The following is a 17,554-nucleotide window of genomic DNA, read 5'->3' as shown; positions in this document are numbered from 1 at the left end:
TGCTATTGAAGTCCTCAAATTGTAGTTTGAAGACCTCAAGGAGCAGAGAATCCTCCAGCAAGTGACCCGTGCCCCATGCTACAGAGGAAGGCGAAAAACCTCCAGGGCCTTCCAATCTGCCCTGGAGGAAAATTCCTGGAGGAATCCAGACATTGTGTGGGGGGGTGGAGGGTGAGAAAACCTGGATTTGTGCTGGAAATGGCCCACCTGATGATCACTTTAGATAAGCTATTACCAGCAGGACAGTGGGGTGGGAGGAGGTATTGTTTCATATTCTCTGTGTGTATATAAAGTCTGCTGCAGTTTCCACGGTATACATCTGATGAAGTGAGCTGTAGTTCACGAAAGCTCATGCTCAAATAAATTGGTTAGTCTCTAAGGTGCCACAAGTACTCCTTTTCTTTTTGCGAATACAGACTAACACAGCTGTTACTATGGAAGAAAAGGGAGTTGAAAAATTGTCAGCATCTTACCAGTAGAGGGGGCAAAGTAATCAGGAATGGGATCAGTTGAGACTCACTGACCTTGCTGTAGTTCTGTACCTTATACAGCAACTCAGGCTAGCATAGATATGAGGCCATCACCACCATAACATTATTATTATTCAGAGCGAGCCTGAGGTGCATGCAGAACTTGACAATCATATGGGAGACCAGGAGCAGAGTCTCTAGGCAATACCAACATCTGTTGGCATCATCTAAGGTTAAGCAAGAAGTCCTGCTCAGGAGAGTTGTAATTGCACATGGCTCCAACAGACTCCCCTGCACTGCGGGTCTCTGCAGCCACAAAGCGCTCCCCTCAAACTGGACTGTGCTAGTCAGGAAGAGGCCACGGCCAGGACGACTTGCACCTAGCTATGCTAGTGAGAGAATCAAGGCCAAGAAGGAACAGTGTAAATCAGCCCAGTGAAAGAGATAAAGCAACAGGTACTGTTGAGACAATCAGTGATGACTGTGGAAGGACACTTAGAACATGGGAAGTGAAGGGACTGGTATTAAAGAAGGCAGGAAGCTTGGAGTTGGAGGCAGAGACAAAGGTGTTGATCCCATTCCTGCAGAAGCCAATGACACATGGAAACAGGAGGATTAGGCCCATTGTGAGCAGACAGGAGAGAGGAAGAGGTCAGTGATGGACTGGCCTGAGATGGTTGGAATGCTGAAACCAGCCTGACCTGCAGTTTGCTTGGCTGGGCACAATTAAAATTATTCATATATAGTGTTTTTGAAAGGCCTGTCAGAAGAGATGCATTTTACGGAGGAATTTGAACAAAGAGAGGGGATGGCAGTGGCAAACAAGCAAGGCAGAGAGCCCTCGACATGGCACTGTGTGGACGAAGGCTCAGAGACAGGAATGCAAGGAGGTGTTAAAGAAGGCAGTCTTGTGAGGTGCAGAGGCGGGAGGCTGCATGAGAGGAAAAAAATATTTTTTTAATTGCAATTACTCAGTGGCTTTGAGCTTCTGCTCACTCTGAACTAAATATAAATTAGTTCTGATTTCTATGAAAAACAAACTCTACCAGGTATTTAAATAGTGGGAAACATAGGAGCTGCCAGACTGGATTAGACTCATAGGCTGTCTAGTCCTGTACCGTGTCTAAGACAGTAGCCTGCACCAGATGCTACAGAAGATGGTGAAAGAAATCCCACAGAAGGCAGATGTGGAATATCTGCCCACGGGGGAGTTTCATCCTAACCCCTAATAGTCAGAGCCTGACTTAAACCTGAAGCATAAGGTATTATATCCATTCCCAAGGTCTTTATTAATTATTATTATTATTATTTATTTACTATGGCAACTTTGGATATTCTTGCTATCCACATAAACATCTAATCCCCCTCTGAATCTTGCCAAGTTCTTGGCCTCAACAATACCATGTAGCAATGAGTTTCACATTCTAAGCATGCTTATTGGTACTATTAATAATTCAATTGCAAACTTTTCCTATCACAACCATCATGACACATCCTAAAGCAGGCTGATTATGCACAAACACAAGACTGATTCACCTACATAGGTGGAGGCATGTGCAATCTACAAAACTGCACCCTGGTGGGACAACTACGCTGGCGGAGGCCTCCTCAGGGGGAAGGAAGCTTTAATTTATATTGCCAGGGCTCCCTGGGAGATTCACTGAATGAGAACACCTTCTGGACAGCCCCTGCAGCCAGCTTTCTGGGCAACGCTGCCAGCTCTAGAGCAAAGGAGTCGTATACCACTACATCTCCTGCTCCTGGCAGATTTATTGCCACCAGGGGCATGCCGGCTTGGTTGCCCTAACTGATCAGAGCCAATAGATAGGAAGTGCCATGGTCACACACACAGAACCTGCAGAAATCTGTCCTGTCCTTGTCCCCCTTAAAGTCTTTTCTGCCGTGATGCTTATAGCAAATTGATTTGACTTGTATACAAATTGCCTAGGGTTGTTCCCCTTACCGTGACGTCTGCCTGTTCTTAGAACCCGAGCACTCTGAAGCAGAGACTGTTCTTGAATCTGTGAAAAGGACCTACCCCATAGTGGGCACCGCCACAAAGAATTGTAATACATCAGCTATATTTTACCCCTAACATTTTACCCAAGCCAGTCAGATCCTGCCATATGTCTTCTCTATATCTCTTGTTGCTGATAATCAAGATTAAAGTAGAAATTGGTTTTACTGATGACCACTTTTAGTGATCATTCAATTGTACAGAACAAAACCCACTTTCCAAAAGCCAGTTCCCCGTGCTGTCCCTTTTAAATTCTGATCTGGGAGAGGGGAGGACACTGAGTTATAAGGGTCTTTCGCTTTGATTTTGTTTGATTTCTTTTTTTCCAAAAGCCCAAACCATTTCACACCTTTCCGAGTGTCACTTAGCTGCAAAACACTTTACTGCTTGTGGGAGGTAGAACAAATTATACCCTGGCTGACCAGCCTCAGCATTAAAAGGCAAGAGAGTTATTTCCGTTTTTTTAATGTAACTGATGTGGGAAGTTCGATCCTCTTTGAATCTGGATAAAACCGCTACCCACATCTCTTTATCATGGTGGAATGAGATTTCCTTTATGCAGCAATTTATGTTGATATAACTTTTTCTTTACATAGTATCAAGAGATAAGGGGAGGCAGAGCAATCTAGTAGAGCATAGAACAAAGCCAGGAGAACAGGGTTCTATTCCCAGTTTTGCGAGTGTGACTTCTTGTGTGGCCTTAAGCAATTTACTGCCATGCTCTGTGCCTCAGTTTCCCCGTTTGTTAAATGACGATGAAGCCTGCCTCACAGGAATTTTGAGAGGCTGAATTCATGTTTTTAAAGTGAGAGGAGACCATCCCATGAAAGAGGCTATAAAAAAAGTGAAGCATTCCCATCCAGTTACCCTTGCACAGGAACTGTGCACACAAACCTTAACAGTGGTTAAGGCTCTTGTGAGCGTTCCTCATGCACCTAAAGTCAAAATATCAAAAACATTCACAGAACAATGAAAAGTTCTGAAAAAAATCAGTTTTGAAACACTGAATGAAAAATTTCTACATTTTTGATCAAATGAAAATGTTTCAACATTTCTGAACATTTTTTAAAATTTTGAACTGGCATTTTGAAAAAATTTTTTTTTCCAAATGTTGATTCAAGCTGAAATATTTTGTTCAGACTTTCCCAATGGAAATCAAAAAATTTTGAGACAACCACATTCTTCAATGGCAGGTTTCAGAGTAGAAGCCATGTTAGTCTGTATTCGCCAAAAAAAAAAAAGGAGTACTTGTGGCACCTTAGAGACTAACCAATTTATTTGAGCATAAGCTTTTGTGAGCTACAGCTCACTTCATCGGATGCATTCGGTGGAAAATACAGTGGGGAGATTTATATACACAGAGAACATGAAACAATGGGTGTTACCATACACACTGTAGTGAGAGTGATCACTTAAGGTGAGCTATTACCAGCAGGGAGGGGGGGGGAACCTTTTGTAGTGATAATCAAGGTGGGCCATTTCCAGCAGTTGGCAACAGCTCAAGCCATTTACAACACACACTTTGCTTCTCTACAAAAGAAAAAGGACACTAAACTATCTAAACTACTACATGCCACAAGGGGCCACAACAGTGGTTCCCTTAATCCACCCAGCAATATTGTTAATCTATCCAGCTATACCCTTAGCCCAGCAGAAAAATCTGTCCTATCTTGGGGCCTCTCCTTCTGCCCCTCCACCCCCATGAACATGATACAGTTCTGTGATGACCTAGAATCCTATTTTTGACGTCTCTGACTCAAGGAATATTTCCAACACACCTCCGAACAACATACTAACTCACAGAGACCTTCCTACCAAGACTACAAAAAGAAGTATTCTGGGTGGACTCCTCCTGAAGGTCAAAACAACAGACTGGACTTCTACATAGAGTGCGTCTGCCGATGTGCACAGGCTGAAATTGTGGAAAAGCAGCATCACTTCCCCCATAACCTCAGCCGTGCAGAACACAATGCCATCCACAGCCTCAGAAACAACTCTGACATCATAATCAAAAAGGCTGACAAAGGAGGTGCTGTTGTCATCATGAATAGGTCGGAATATGAACAAGAGGCTGCTAGGCAGCTCTCCAACACCACTTTCTACAAGCCATTACCCTCTGATCCCACTGAGGGTTACCAAAAGAAACTACAGCATTTGCTCAAGAAACTCCCTGAAAAAGCACAAGATCAAATCCGCACAGACACACCCCTGGAACCCCGACCTGGGGTATTCTATCTGCTACCCAAGATCCATAAACCTGGAATTCCTGGATGCCCCATCATCTCAGGCATTGGCACCCTGAAAGCAGGATTGTCTGGCTATGTAGACTCCCTCCTTAGTCCCTACGCTACCAGCACTCCCAGCTACCTTCGAGACACCACTGACTTCCTGAGGAAACTACAATCCATCGGTGATCTTCCTGAAAACACCATCCTGGCCATTATGGATGTAGAAGCCCTCTACACCAACATTCCACACAAAGATGGACTACAAGCCGTCAAGAACACTATCCCCGATAATGTCACGGCAAACTTGGCAGCTGAACTTTGTGACTTTGTCTTCACCCATAACTATTTCACATTTGGGGACAATGTATACCTTCAAATCAGCAGCACTGCTATGGGTACCCGCATGGCCCCACAGTATGCCAACATTTTTATGGCTGACTTAGAACAGCGCTTCCTCAGCTCTCGTCTCATAAGGCCCCTACTCTACTTGCACTACATTGATGACATCTTCATCATCTGGACTCATGGAAAAGAAGCCCTTGAGGAATTCCACCAGGATTTCAACAATTTCCATCCCACCATCAACCTCAGCCTGGACCAGTCCACACAAGAGATCCACTTCCTGGATGCTACAGTGCTAATAAGCGATGATCACATAAATACCACCCTATACCGGAAACCTACTGACCGCTATTCCTACCTACATGCCTCCAGCTTTCACCCTGACCACACCACACGATCCATTGTCTACAGCCAAGCTCTACGATACAACCACATTTGCTCCAATCCCTCAGACAGAGACAAACACCTACAAGATCTCTATCAAGCATTCTTAGACCTACAATACCCACCTGCTGAAGTGAAGAAACAGATTGACAGAGCGAGAAGAGTACCCAGAAGTCACCTACTACAGGACAGGCCCAACAAAGAAAATAACAGAACGCCACTAGCCATTACCTTTAGCCCCAAACTGAAACCTCTCCAACGCATCATCTAGGATCTACGACCTATCCTGAAAGACGACCCATCACTCTCACAGATCTTGGGAGACAGGCCAGTCCTAGCCTGCAGACAGCCCCCGAACCTGAAGCAAATACTCACCAGCAACCCATACCACACAACAGAACCACTAACCCAGGAACCTATCCTTGCAACAAAGCCTGATGCCAACTGTGTCCACATATCTATTCAGGGGACACCATCATAGGGCCTAATCACATCAGCCACACTATCAGAGGCTCGTTCGCCTGCACATCCACCAATGTGATATATGCCATCATGTGCCAGCAATGCCCCTCTGCCATGTACATTGGTCAAACTGAACAGTCTCTATGTAAAAGAATAAATGGACACAAAACAGACGTCAAGAATTATAACGTTCGAAAACCAGTTGGAGAAAACTTCAATGTCTTTGGTCACTTGATTACAGACCTAGAAGTTGCAATTCTTCAACAAAAAAACTTCAAAAACAGACTCCAAGGAGAGACTGCTGAATTGGAATTAATTTGCAAACTGGATACAATTAACTTAGGCTTGAATAGAGATTGGGAGTGGATGGGTCATTACAGAAAGTAAAACTATTTCCCTTGTTTATTCCCCCCCCCACACACACACACACTGTTCCTCAGATGTTTTTGTCAACTGCTGGAAATGGCCGACCTTGATTATCACTACAAAAGGTTTGCCCCTCCCTCCCCCCCCCGCTCTCCTGCTGGTAATCGCTCACCTTAAGTGATCACTCTCATTACAGTGTGTATGGTAACACCCATTGTTTCATGCTCTCTATGTATATAAATCTCCCCACTGTATTTTCCACTGAATGCATCTGATGAAGTGAGCTGTAGCTCACGAAAGCTTATGCTCAAATAAATTGGTTAGTCTCTAAGGTGCCACAAGTACTCCCATTCTTCAATGGGAAAATGTTTTGGTTAAAGAATTTCAACCAGCTCTCTTTCTACGGAAATTAACATAGGGACTCTTCTCCATGCTTAAGAATTTAATTCAGGTGTCTGAAGGCTTTTGAAACCTGACATTCTCCATAATCAGAAGGATGGTTTGCCTTGTGACTTCCCAGTTGGGTACCAGAGATGAGATGATGGGGCATGCGTCCTCCTTTTATGATCTGTCTTGTTTCAAAGGTTGTCAGAGAAAGGGAAATTTATTCTGAATGTTCATGGGTTACTTCTCACAGTCTCATCAACCACAATATGAGGTTCTCCTTCCCCATAGGAAGGTCTGTGAATGCAAACAGAGCACTAGGTTCTTTGGCCTGAGCTCACTGTTCTGTAAAGGATTGGGGAAGAGGTCAATGGGTGCACCATTCAGGTGCATATGAGGATATAATGACTCCTCCAGAGAACTGCCATTGGAAATGAAGCTGCACAGATGTAGCTCACATATTGCATGCTGCTGTCCAAAGCCACTTGTACCATTAGAAATGCTTAATCCGTACAACAAAGATGGCAACGCATGTTTATTTAGGCAGCTCATAGACTCTTGTAAATCAAGAGAATACGCCATCATGATCATCTAGTCTGACCTCCTGCACATTGCAGGCTACTGAACCTCATCCACCCACTCCTGTAATAGGTCCATAACTTCTGGCTGAGTTACTGAAGTTCTCAAATCTTGATGTAAGGACTTTCAGTTGCAGAGAATCCACCATTTACTCTAGTCCAAACCAGAAAGTATCCCGTGCCCCACACTGCAGAGGAAGGCAAAAAAATCCAGTGTCTCTGCCAATCTGACCTAAGTGAAAATTCCTTCCCAACCTTAAATATGGTGCATCATTTAGACCCTGAGCATGTGGGTGAGACCCACCAGCAGGGGTGAAAGTAACTTAAAGGATTTACAGGTATGCTGGAGTCCTGAGGGGGCGTGGCCTCAACCAGAAGAGGCGTGGCCTCAATCAGAAGAGGGTGTGCCCTTAAATCAAGATTTAAAGGCCCCAGGGCGCTGGCTGTGGCTGGGAGCCCCAGGGCCTTCAAATCACCCCAGAGCTAGCAGCTGCAGAGGCGGCTGAGAGCCCTAGGGCTCAGGGGCGAATTAAAGGGCCCAGGACTCCGGCTGCTGTGGAGCTCCGGACCCTTTAAATCACCGCGGGAGCCATGCCGCTGCTACCCCGGGGCTTGAGCAGCGGGGCTTGGGTGGCGCTTTAAAGGGCACTGGGCTCCCCGCAGCGGCCGGAACCCTGGGCCCGTTAAATCACTGCCGGAGCCCTGCCGCTGCTCTCCGGCGGTGATTTAAAGGGCCTGGGGCTCCCCACAGTGGCAGGTGCACGGGGCCCTTTAAATCCCCCCTCGAGCTGGGCTCCGGCAGGGATTTAAAGGGCCAGGGGCTTCGACCGCTGCGGGGAGCCCCGGGCCCTTTAAAGCACCACACGAGCCCTGCTGCTTGAGCTCTGGTGGCGCTTTAAAGGGCCTCCCCACAGCAGCCGGAGCCCCGGGCCCTTTAAATCACCACCGGGGAAGCCGGACAGGTCTGGTACGCTGTACCGGACCATACCGGCTTACTTTCACCTCTGCCCACCAGCCAGACACTGGGAAAGAATTCTCTGTAGTAACTCAGAGCCCTCCCCTTCTAGTGTCCCATCTCTGGCCGTTGCTGATATTTGTCATTGTAGGCACTCCCTTCATACCAGCCCATCCATAAACTCATCAAGCTCAGTCTTTAAAAAAATTAGGGTTTTTTTGCCCCACTGGGCTACTCCTCTGATGGTTAGAAACCATCTAATTTCTAGCCTAAACATACTGGTGGCAAGTTTATATCCATTTGTTCTTGTGCCACCATTGGCTCTTAACTTAAATAACTCCTCTCCCTCCCTGGTGTTTATTCCTCTGATGTACTTATAGAGGGCAATCATATCTACCATCAGCCTTCATTTGTTTAAGCAAACAAGCCAAGCTCTGTTAGTCTCCTCTCATAAGATAGGTTCTCCATTCCTTTGATCCATATAACACTTAATCCATATAACAAAGATTGCAGTGCATGTTTTTTAGGCAGCTCATCAGTTTATGAGTGAGACAAGCATTGAGGCCAGGCAGAATTATTTGGCTGCTGATATAATGCTAATAAAATACATGGCACTAATGCAATTAGGCCTTTTTCAGCTCCAACTTCTATATTTGTCCTTACTCATCTGCAGGGCCATTCACAGCCATTTAACCTCTGAAATTTCATCTCTTGTTATATCTGCACTAGTTCCATCTGGCAGCCTCATCTCAGGGCTTGACTTCACATACAGCACCACAGCTGCAGAACCTACCGAAGGTGCTACCTATCCCGATGGGAGAGCTTCTCCTGTCACTGTAGTTAATCCACCTTCCTGAGAGGTGGTAGTTATGTTGAGGGGGAAAAGCTCTCCCACCAACACAGTGAAATCTTCATGCAGGGTTAGGTCGGTAAGTCTACACAAGTCTACTCTACAGCTCTATATTAATATAACTGCGTCGTTCAGGGGTGCGGATTTCATAGGTGCTGGAACTAGAGGTGCTGGGGGTACTGCCGCACCCCTTGGCTTGAAGTGGTTTCCATCAGATACAGCGTTTACAGTTTGGTTCAATGGCTCTCCCCCACTATCAACATTGTTCCAGCACCCCGGTGGATTTTTCACCCCCCTGAGCAACAGTTATATCAATATAGATCTGTAGTGTAGACTTGGCTTCAGTCTCCCATTCTCTCCTCTGTCTGGCCTTCACTATTGTTGTACCAAGATCCCCAATCCTTTTCACAATGCACCTCAAAACTCCCCTTTTCTACTATGCTTGCTACAACCAGCTGACATATGAACAGCCGCCCCTTTGGGGTCCTTCCACCTGTTCTTCACCTCTCTTCTAGCCTGCTGCTCACACCTCCTTACACTAACATTTGCAGTGCTGGACTTTTGATGAATGCTGCATTACAATACTAAATTGTATTCTCTGCTCAAATCCTGTTTTGTAAACCAAGAGAATAGTAAAAGGATATAGAAAATGACTGTTGGCAACACTGAAAATCAAGGCCCTAAGGGCCAGTAGTCGTGTACATTTAACTTGCATGGCTTTTTAATCATTTTAAGTGCTTGCTGCAACATTCATAATGGACCAGGTCTCTAGTTATTAAGCCAAGTGGCATGATAACTGGAGCACCAACGTTTCTGAACAAAAATTACTGATAACCTCCGGAGGCCATAAGAATGCAGAGGCTTTGTACATTGCAGTTTCTCACTGAGACGATCTTCTTTTCAGCAAAAGACTGTGTTTGCTTAATTTTGTATCTTAGCATAAGGCACAGCCTGGGATTTCTTATGTTTATTGATGAACAAGCTTAATTTCTTCTTTTTGTTGTTTTTAATGGTTTTTATTCAGTCAGTGCAACAAATGAAAACAACATAAAACATTCATCAGGGTTTTTTGGCTTCAATGCTATTAGTAAACTAACAGGCTCCAGATTTATTTTTTCTCCCTTTCCCTGTTTCAGTTCTTATCAAAGATGGTCCTACGCCAATCCCCCCACTTCAAGCACCTTTGGGAGAGTTTGGATTCAGATGTGAGCTTTGCAGTTCAGGCACATCTCTGATTTTTACACAACCCCTTACTAAAGTCTTACCTGGTAAATAGGACTTTAAGAACTCAGCACATTCCAGGGTTTATACTCAAGGTCTCTTTAAAAAGGCAAACAGAAATCAGGAGTGCTCTGGACCCAAGTGGGAGTCTACACTAGATTCCAGATTCCAACAACTGTCAGTACCCAGTTCTGTACCCAGATTCCGAACCCAGATCTGTACCCAGATTCCAGCAACTGTCAGTAATGCAGCTGATTGCACTGGTGTTAAGCTACCAGTGTAGATGGGTTCAGGTGTTTTTATCACGGTGCCAAACAAATCTACTCAGAGCAGGGAGAAAAACTGCCTCGGTTTATCTACATTAGCTCTTCTCCTACTGGTAGTCTGTGCTAGTCTACACAAGCTCTTATACCATTGCTAGTGCTTGCTGAAATACAAATATTAATTTTGCTTAAATAGATAAGACAGATGTAGCAGACATGCACACAATAGCAGCTCATACACAACCAGGTCTGACTGAAAAAAATTCCACATTCTCAGAATTAACAAGCTTTTTGGTTGAAATATTGATGGAAAAAGAGGGCCATTGTTGTCACAAAAGCGCTATCCTATTTTTCGACCAGCTCTTCACACAAGCTGAGAAGTGCCATGTATTTTGTGGAGGGAAGGATGTTATCACAGGCACTGGTGTCTTCCCATAGTCTTTTCTCAATGTGTCACAGGATCTTTCCCTTCCTCCTGGACAGCCATCAGAGACGGGCAGGGAGGACAAGAACTGCTGCGAGGTATTCTGCTGCCCCAAGTGAATTTAACTTACATTCAGTACACCCTGTCTCCTCCTAGACACAAATCATTCTCATTCAGTGCCCCTAGATAAAGACACACACTCCAGTTCAACCCACTCATGTCCTGCAGCACGTGTGAAAATGTGCTGTTATCCCATTATTGTGTCTGTCCTGTGCTCTACCCCAAGTCCAACGGGGTCTATACTACTATATCGAAGCTCTGGCAACCGATGCACTGGGGGTCGATTTAGCGGGTCTAGTGAAGACCCGCCAAATCAACCGCAGATCGCCCTCTGGTCGACCCCGGTACTCCACCCCAAATGAGAAGAGTAAAGTAAGTTGATGGGGGAGTGTCTTCCATCGACTCAGCGTGGTGTAGACACCACAGTAAGTTGACCTAAGCTACGTCGACTCCAGTTACATAATTCACATAGCTGGAGTAGCGTAACTTAGGTCGACTTACTGCGGTAGTGTAGACATAGTCAAATTTTGTGTAGAATTTAGAGCAGAAGGCAGAACCTGAGACTGTTCTTTAAGGACCTCGTCTGAGACATTCTCTTTTCCTCTTGAATATTCCCTGAATCCATGCACTGGTTTACTTAAAAGACAATAAAGTAGCAATGCTAAAAAAAATTCCCATAAAAACCTGATATTAAAAAGTGCTATAAGGTGGAAGGTGCTTTTATTATGACCAGATTTGAAGCTCTTTTTATCCAATGTATCTGACAGTCTGCAGTCACATGCACAGCTCAGGGTGCTGTTACAAGAACATGCATAATTTCCTTTATTCTTAAAGTTAATATACCTGGAGGAACAGCAAATGGTCAGTCAATTTAAAAATCCCTTGATGGCACTGGAGTTTTCTCTCTTTCTGATTAGCATAAAATTTGCAAGCTTTGTTTTGCTAGTGCCAAGGGAAAAGCTGCTTAATGCTAAATCAGCAACCTTTTTCATCATTAACATTGAAATAGCATCACGAAAGTATATAAAAAACACTGCAGAGCTTCAGTTAAAGTAGAATTATGTTCATTGTGTAATCATTAATTATTGATTAATTCAGAGGCAGATATCTGGAACTGTATTTTTTTTTTAAAAATTGGGTTGTTCATAATGTCCATAACACTCAACAGGAAGTTTTAATGTCATCCAGGGTTGCAAAGAAACCTTTAAAATGTGTTTGAAAATACATTAATACAATCGCATTCCAGGCAGCTGCTGAACAACTGGTTAACCAGATGCTGCAGAATGAAATGAGTCCCGAAAAGCACAGACATTGTAAAAAGCAGAACCTAAATGGCAGAGTTCTAAATTGGATGTAATGGGCTTCACCTGAACCAATTTAGCAAACCATCGGATTTTGTCTGTGATGGCTTTCACAGTCATCTTAACACCTTAATACAGAACATTCGCTATAGAATCCATTTCTTGCTGATGTCTCCTAGTAACAAGAGCAGTACTTGCCAGGGGAAATAAAATAAGTATCAGCAAAGCAAAAACAACCAACAGCTAACCATGTCTTATTCACCGTATATATCACCCATCACTGTAGAATCTAGACTCTTCTGTGTTTGAAAGTTTAACTGATTGTAGAGCAAAATCCCCAATCTTAAGACTGATAATGAATTATTAAAAAGGGGGTGAATGTATTGTTATATTCTCTCCTGGGTACTTAACTGGGGTGTGTGGTCACAAATGGATCGAGAGGGTTTGTGACCATCCTCCCTTTCCTCACGGCGAGAAGAGAATGGATGTTGTAACAGGGCAGCCACCTCCTGAGAGCTTCCTCATGGCCAGCAGGAGCTCTGCAGTACCCTGGCTCAGATTCCCTCCTCTTCAGGACTCTTTAATAAACTCCACACAGGCTTTCTTGCTGCTAATACCCCTGCCAGGGCCCGTTTAATAACAGAAATAATTCAAAACAATCCTTGAAGTCCCCAAATGAAATCCATCACTAAAGCTCATACACAGCTCAGGTGACTTTAGCTAGTTCTGGACCTCTTCCGTCCCAGTCTGCTTTGTATTGAGCACTCAGCACCTAGGCTGGTTTCCCTGGAGTACTGTTCTCCTATAGAGCCTGGTTCAGGGCCTCCCAAAGGAGGCGGCCCCTGCGGTTCCTCCCCCAGACTGATCTCTCTCAGCACTTACATAAGGCCTAGGTGTCCTTTAACATGTCCGCTGACTCCTTTAGTCCCATCTCCCCAAGGCGGGAAGCAGGTAATTAATTAGGGCATAGGTGGAGTTGGCCCCATCGCCCTTTAAAGGAGCCACTCATGTTGTGACAAGTTCCCAAAGCATTTTTCTGTTGCTAGATGGGGTCACTGTATGTAAACAGTTGCGAATCACTGCCCCCTTAGATCATCTAGCATTGCTTACAAAAGCAGCTGGAAAGGAAATGAGAGTTGGAGGCACCAAGCATCAATGTGGTTCCCGTGGAGGGCATATGACACCCCATCCTAGAGTCAACGGGGCCAAATTCTGCCTTAATGTACTGCTCATGCAACCCCACTGACCCCTGCAGTGGTCAGAATCTGGCCCAGTATCCTTAGACCAATGGTCTATGAGAGTACAGACCCAAGAGTGGGACTCTCCCTTGCTCTGGAGAACACTGAACTGCAAACACATCCTGTTAAAGGAAGTTCTGTCTCTCTCTTCTTTATCCATCCTCCTCCCCTTCCTCCTCTCAAGGAAAAGTGAACCCCAAAGACCTCCCGGGGATGTGCCACCTGACCAATAACAAAGCAAGGTTAAACAGCCCCTTCCCATGCTGCATTGACAGGGTGTCTTTCTGCAATGATCAATTTGCACAGTCAGTAATTAGCTAAGAGGCTGCCCTAAGTACTGTAAACCGAGAGGCTCCCACCCTGGGAAGAGTGATGTAAAAGTGATGTCCAGAGAATGCCCTGGTAGATACACAGTTCAGGTACCTCGTGAGAGAGTGTTAAGGATAATTAAAGTGAATGCGAGACACTGGGCCTGGCTCTCCTCACTCAGACTGGTGTAAATCAGGAATAACTCCATGCTCCTGGAGTTACACCACTGTAAAACTGGTGTAAAGAAAAGGAGAATCAGTGCCACTCATTGCATGCAGCACAGCTGTCTGACTGAGGGCTTCTTAGAACAAATGTTATTCATACAGTTGTGTCCCTTTTTACCAAAACTCTATCACGTCTGGTTTTATTGCCATTGTGTTTCTAAGGAAGAAAGCATAACTGTCACTCACTCGAGGTCCAGGAAAGCCATCGAGTCCTGGGAGCCCAGCTTCACCCTTCTTGCCCTGTGCAGTCAAGAGAAAATCAGACATTACAAACCAGCAGCAGAGACGGCTTCTGACTTAGTCCAGAATCTCTCTTTCAAACACACATGGACCAGCAAAGAAGTGTGAACAGTTAGAATTCGCAAGCCAGATTCTGCCCAGAGTTTGTGCACACAGCTCCCAATGATTCCCCTGAGTCTGTAAAGTTCTAAACTATGCTAAAATTGCACTGTCAAATTGAGATCTGCTCTGGAAAACAGGGCAAAGCCACAACAGAGCTGGAGTACTAGGACACCGGTGCTATGGTAGAGGTCTGTCTGTAAGCAGATTAAATTCCCTTGAATTAAAACTCAGCCCCATAATGCGAAGACAGGAAAGCCTGGTTTATGGTCATGTTCAACCAGTTCATCTGCACAGTAGTGGAAAAGGTTAATGATTGTTGGCTAGGCACCCACCTCCCCATACCTACCTCCCCATACCCCCTAGTGCACATAAGAGGAGGGCAATCTTATGTACTAAGCATCATGGCCTTTTCTCCACCTCAGAGCCAGCTACTAAGTTTGGGAATTTGATCAGTTCCTTCTACAGGGATGAAGAAACTGACGGGGGAGCAATGGCTGTAGCCAAGACTGTTATGGAAAAGCCAATTAGATACTAAAACCAGTCCTGATTATAATCAGCCTTGGGAGATGGGCTCACTTCTGGGGCCTCTACCCCACCCTGTTTCTACCATAGGTTTTTTTTTCCAATTACTGAAGAGTTCATACATTCAGCAAAAAACCAAACAAACAAAAAGCCAAACACTTTATCTATGAATGCAAGTGCTTAATATCAAAGATTCTGATTAGAAAAACAATAGCACTCCAGTGACCCCACAGTTAAATAGAAAGTTGACCTGTGAAAGGCTAAGATCTGTTTAAACAAACACATTGTATTGATACAGTTGGTTCTGAGCCAAAATTTCCCCTCTTCCCACTGTTTTGCATGGAGTTGTGTGCGAGCTGTCTGCTCTCTCATCTTAGAGGTGCAGGGAACAATGAAGGGAAAAAACGCAGACAAGAAATGGAAGATGGGATGGATCAGCAATGAAAGCTACCTCTTGGAAGTCAGAAAGTGTAGGGGAAAAGTGAGAACTGCAAAAAACCAAGCAGAGTTGGGCCTTGCAAAGGAAATTAAAACTAATAGTAAAAGGTTCTATAGCCTTATAAATAAAAAGAAAACAAGGAAAGATGTGGGACTGCTAAACTCTGATGATAATCTAGGCATGACCCAATACCTAAACAAATACTTTGCTTCAGTTTTTAATAAGGGCAATGAAGACCTTAGAGGCAGTGGCATGGTAGCTGATGGAAATGAGAATATGGAATTAGAAATTACCACACCCAAGATGGAAGTCAAACTCAAACAGCTCAATGGAACCAAATCAGGGGGCCCAGATAATCTCTATCCAAGAATGTTGAAGGAACTGGCACATGAAATTGCAAGCCCAATAGCAAGAATTTCGAATGAATCCATAAACTCAGGGGTTGTACCCTATGACTGGAGAATTGCCAATAGAGTACCTATTTCTAAGAAAGGGAAAAGAAGTGATGCAGGAAACTAAAGGCCCATTAGTTTGTCCTCAACTGTATGTAAGGTCTTGGAACAAATTGTGAAAGAGAAAGTAAATAAGGACATAGAGGTCAGTGGTAATTGGGATAAAATACAACATGATTTTACAAAAGGTAGATCATGCCAGACCAACCTGATCCTTCTTTGAGAAGAAACTGATTTTTTAGACAAAGGGAATGCAGTAGATCTAATCTACCTGGATTTCAGTAAGGCATTTGATACAGTCCCAAGTGGGAAAATATTAGTTACATTGGAGAAGATGGGGATTAATATGAGAGTTGAAAAGCAGATAAGGAACTAGTTAAAGGGGAGACCACAATGGGTCATACTGAAAGGTGTCCCTCCAGCCTTACAGTTCATTTCTAGTGGAGTTCCTCAGGGATCGGTGTTAGGACCAGTCTTACCTAATATTTTCATTAATGATCTTGGCACAACAAGTGGAAGTGTGCTAATAAAATTTGCAAATAGTACAAAGTTGGGTGGTATTGCCAATACCAACAAGGACCAGAATATCATACTAAGAGGATCTGGATAACTTTGAAAACTGGAGTAATAACAATGGGATGAAATTTAATAGTGCCAAGTGCAATATCAGGCACACAGAGACTAATAACAAGAACTTTTGCTATAAACTGGGGACTTAATCAGTTAGAAGCAACAGAGGAAGAGAAAGACCTGGGTGTATTGGTTGATCATAGGATGACTATGAGCCACCAATGCAATGAGATTGTGAAAAAGGCTAATTCAATCCTAGGATGCATCAAGTGAGGTATTTGCAGTAGAGAAAAGGAAGCGTTATTACCATTACACAAGGCACTGGTGAGACCTCGAATACTGTGTGCAATTCTAGTGTCCCATGTTTAACAAAGATGAATTCAAACTGGAACAGGTGCAGAGAAGGGATATTAGGATGATCTGAGGAATGGAGAACCTACCTTATGAGAGGAGACTCAAGAAGCTTGGTTTGTTTAGCCTAAACAAACGAATGCTGAGGGGTGATCTGATTGCTTTCTATCAATACATCAGAGGGATAAATAGCAGGGAGGGAGAGGAGTTATTTAAGTTAAGCGCCAATGTGGACAGAAGAACAAAAGGCTATAAAATAGCAGGGAGGGAGAGGAGTTATTTAAGTTAAGCGCCAATGTGGACAGAAGAACAAAAGGCTATAAACTGGCCATCAACAAGTTTAGGCTTGTAATTAGACAAAGATTTCTAACCATCAGAGAAGTGAAGTTCTGGAACCAGCCTTCCAAGGGGAGCAGTGGGGGCAAAAAACCTAACTGGCTTCAAGACTGATCTTGATAAGTTTACGGAGGGGATGATATGAAACTGCCTATAATGGCATGTAGCCAATCTGTGACTGATAAGGGCAAATATCCCCAATGGTGGGTAATGGGACACTAGATGGGGAAGGCTCTGAGTTACTACAGAGAACTCTTTCTGAGGTGTCTGGCTATTGGATCCTGAGCATTTTGGCAAGATCCAATTGACCACCATATTTGGAGTTGGGAAGGAATTTTCCTTCAGGGCAGAGTGGCAGAGACCCTGGAGGTCTTTCACCTTCCTCTGCAGCATGAGATATGGGTCACTTGCAGGTTTAAACTAGTGTAAATGGTGGATTCTCCGTAACTTTGTTTTTAAATCATGA

The 17,554-nt window shown here is 44.2% G+C and overlaps 1 protein-coding gene across 1 annotated transcript in view; it reads right to left on the bottom strand.

Annotated features, from left to right (window-relative positions):
- The window catches only part of COL22A1 (collagen type XXII alpha 1 chain), a 327,228-nt gene that overhangs the window by 88,634 nt on the left and 221,040 nt on the right, over window positions 1-17,554 (bottom strand). The window contains exon 23 of the mRNA XM_048837254.2: window positions 14,263-14,316. Coding sequence (XP_048693211.2) covers window positions 14,263-14,316 — 54 coding nt within the window. The remainder of the gene's footprint in view (window positions 1-14,262; window positions 14,317-17,554) is intronic.

Source organism: Caretta caretta, chromosome 2 (genome assembly GCF_965140235.1).
Source record: "Caretta caretta isolate rCarCar2 chromosome 2, rCarCar1.hap1, whole genome shotgun sequence".
In the NCBI taxonomy this organism is placed as follows: domain Eukaryota; kingdom Metazoa; phylum Chordata; order Testudines; family Cheloniidae; genus Caretta; species Caretta caretta.
This window is presented reverse-complemented; position numbering and strand designations above follow the sequence as displayed.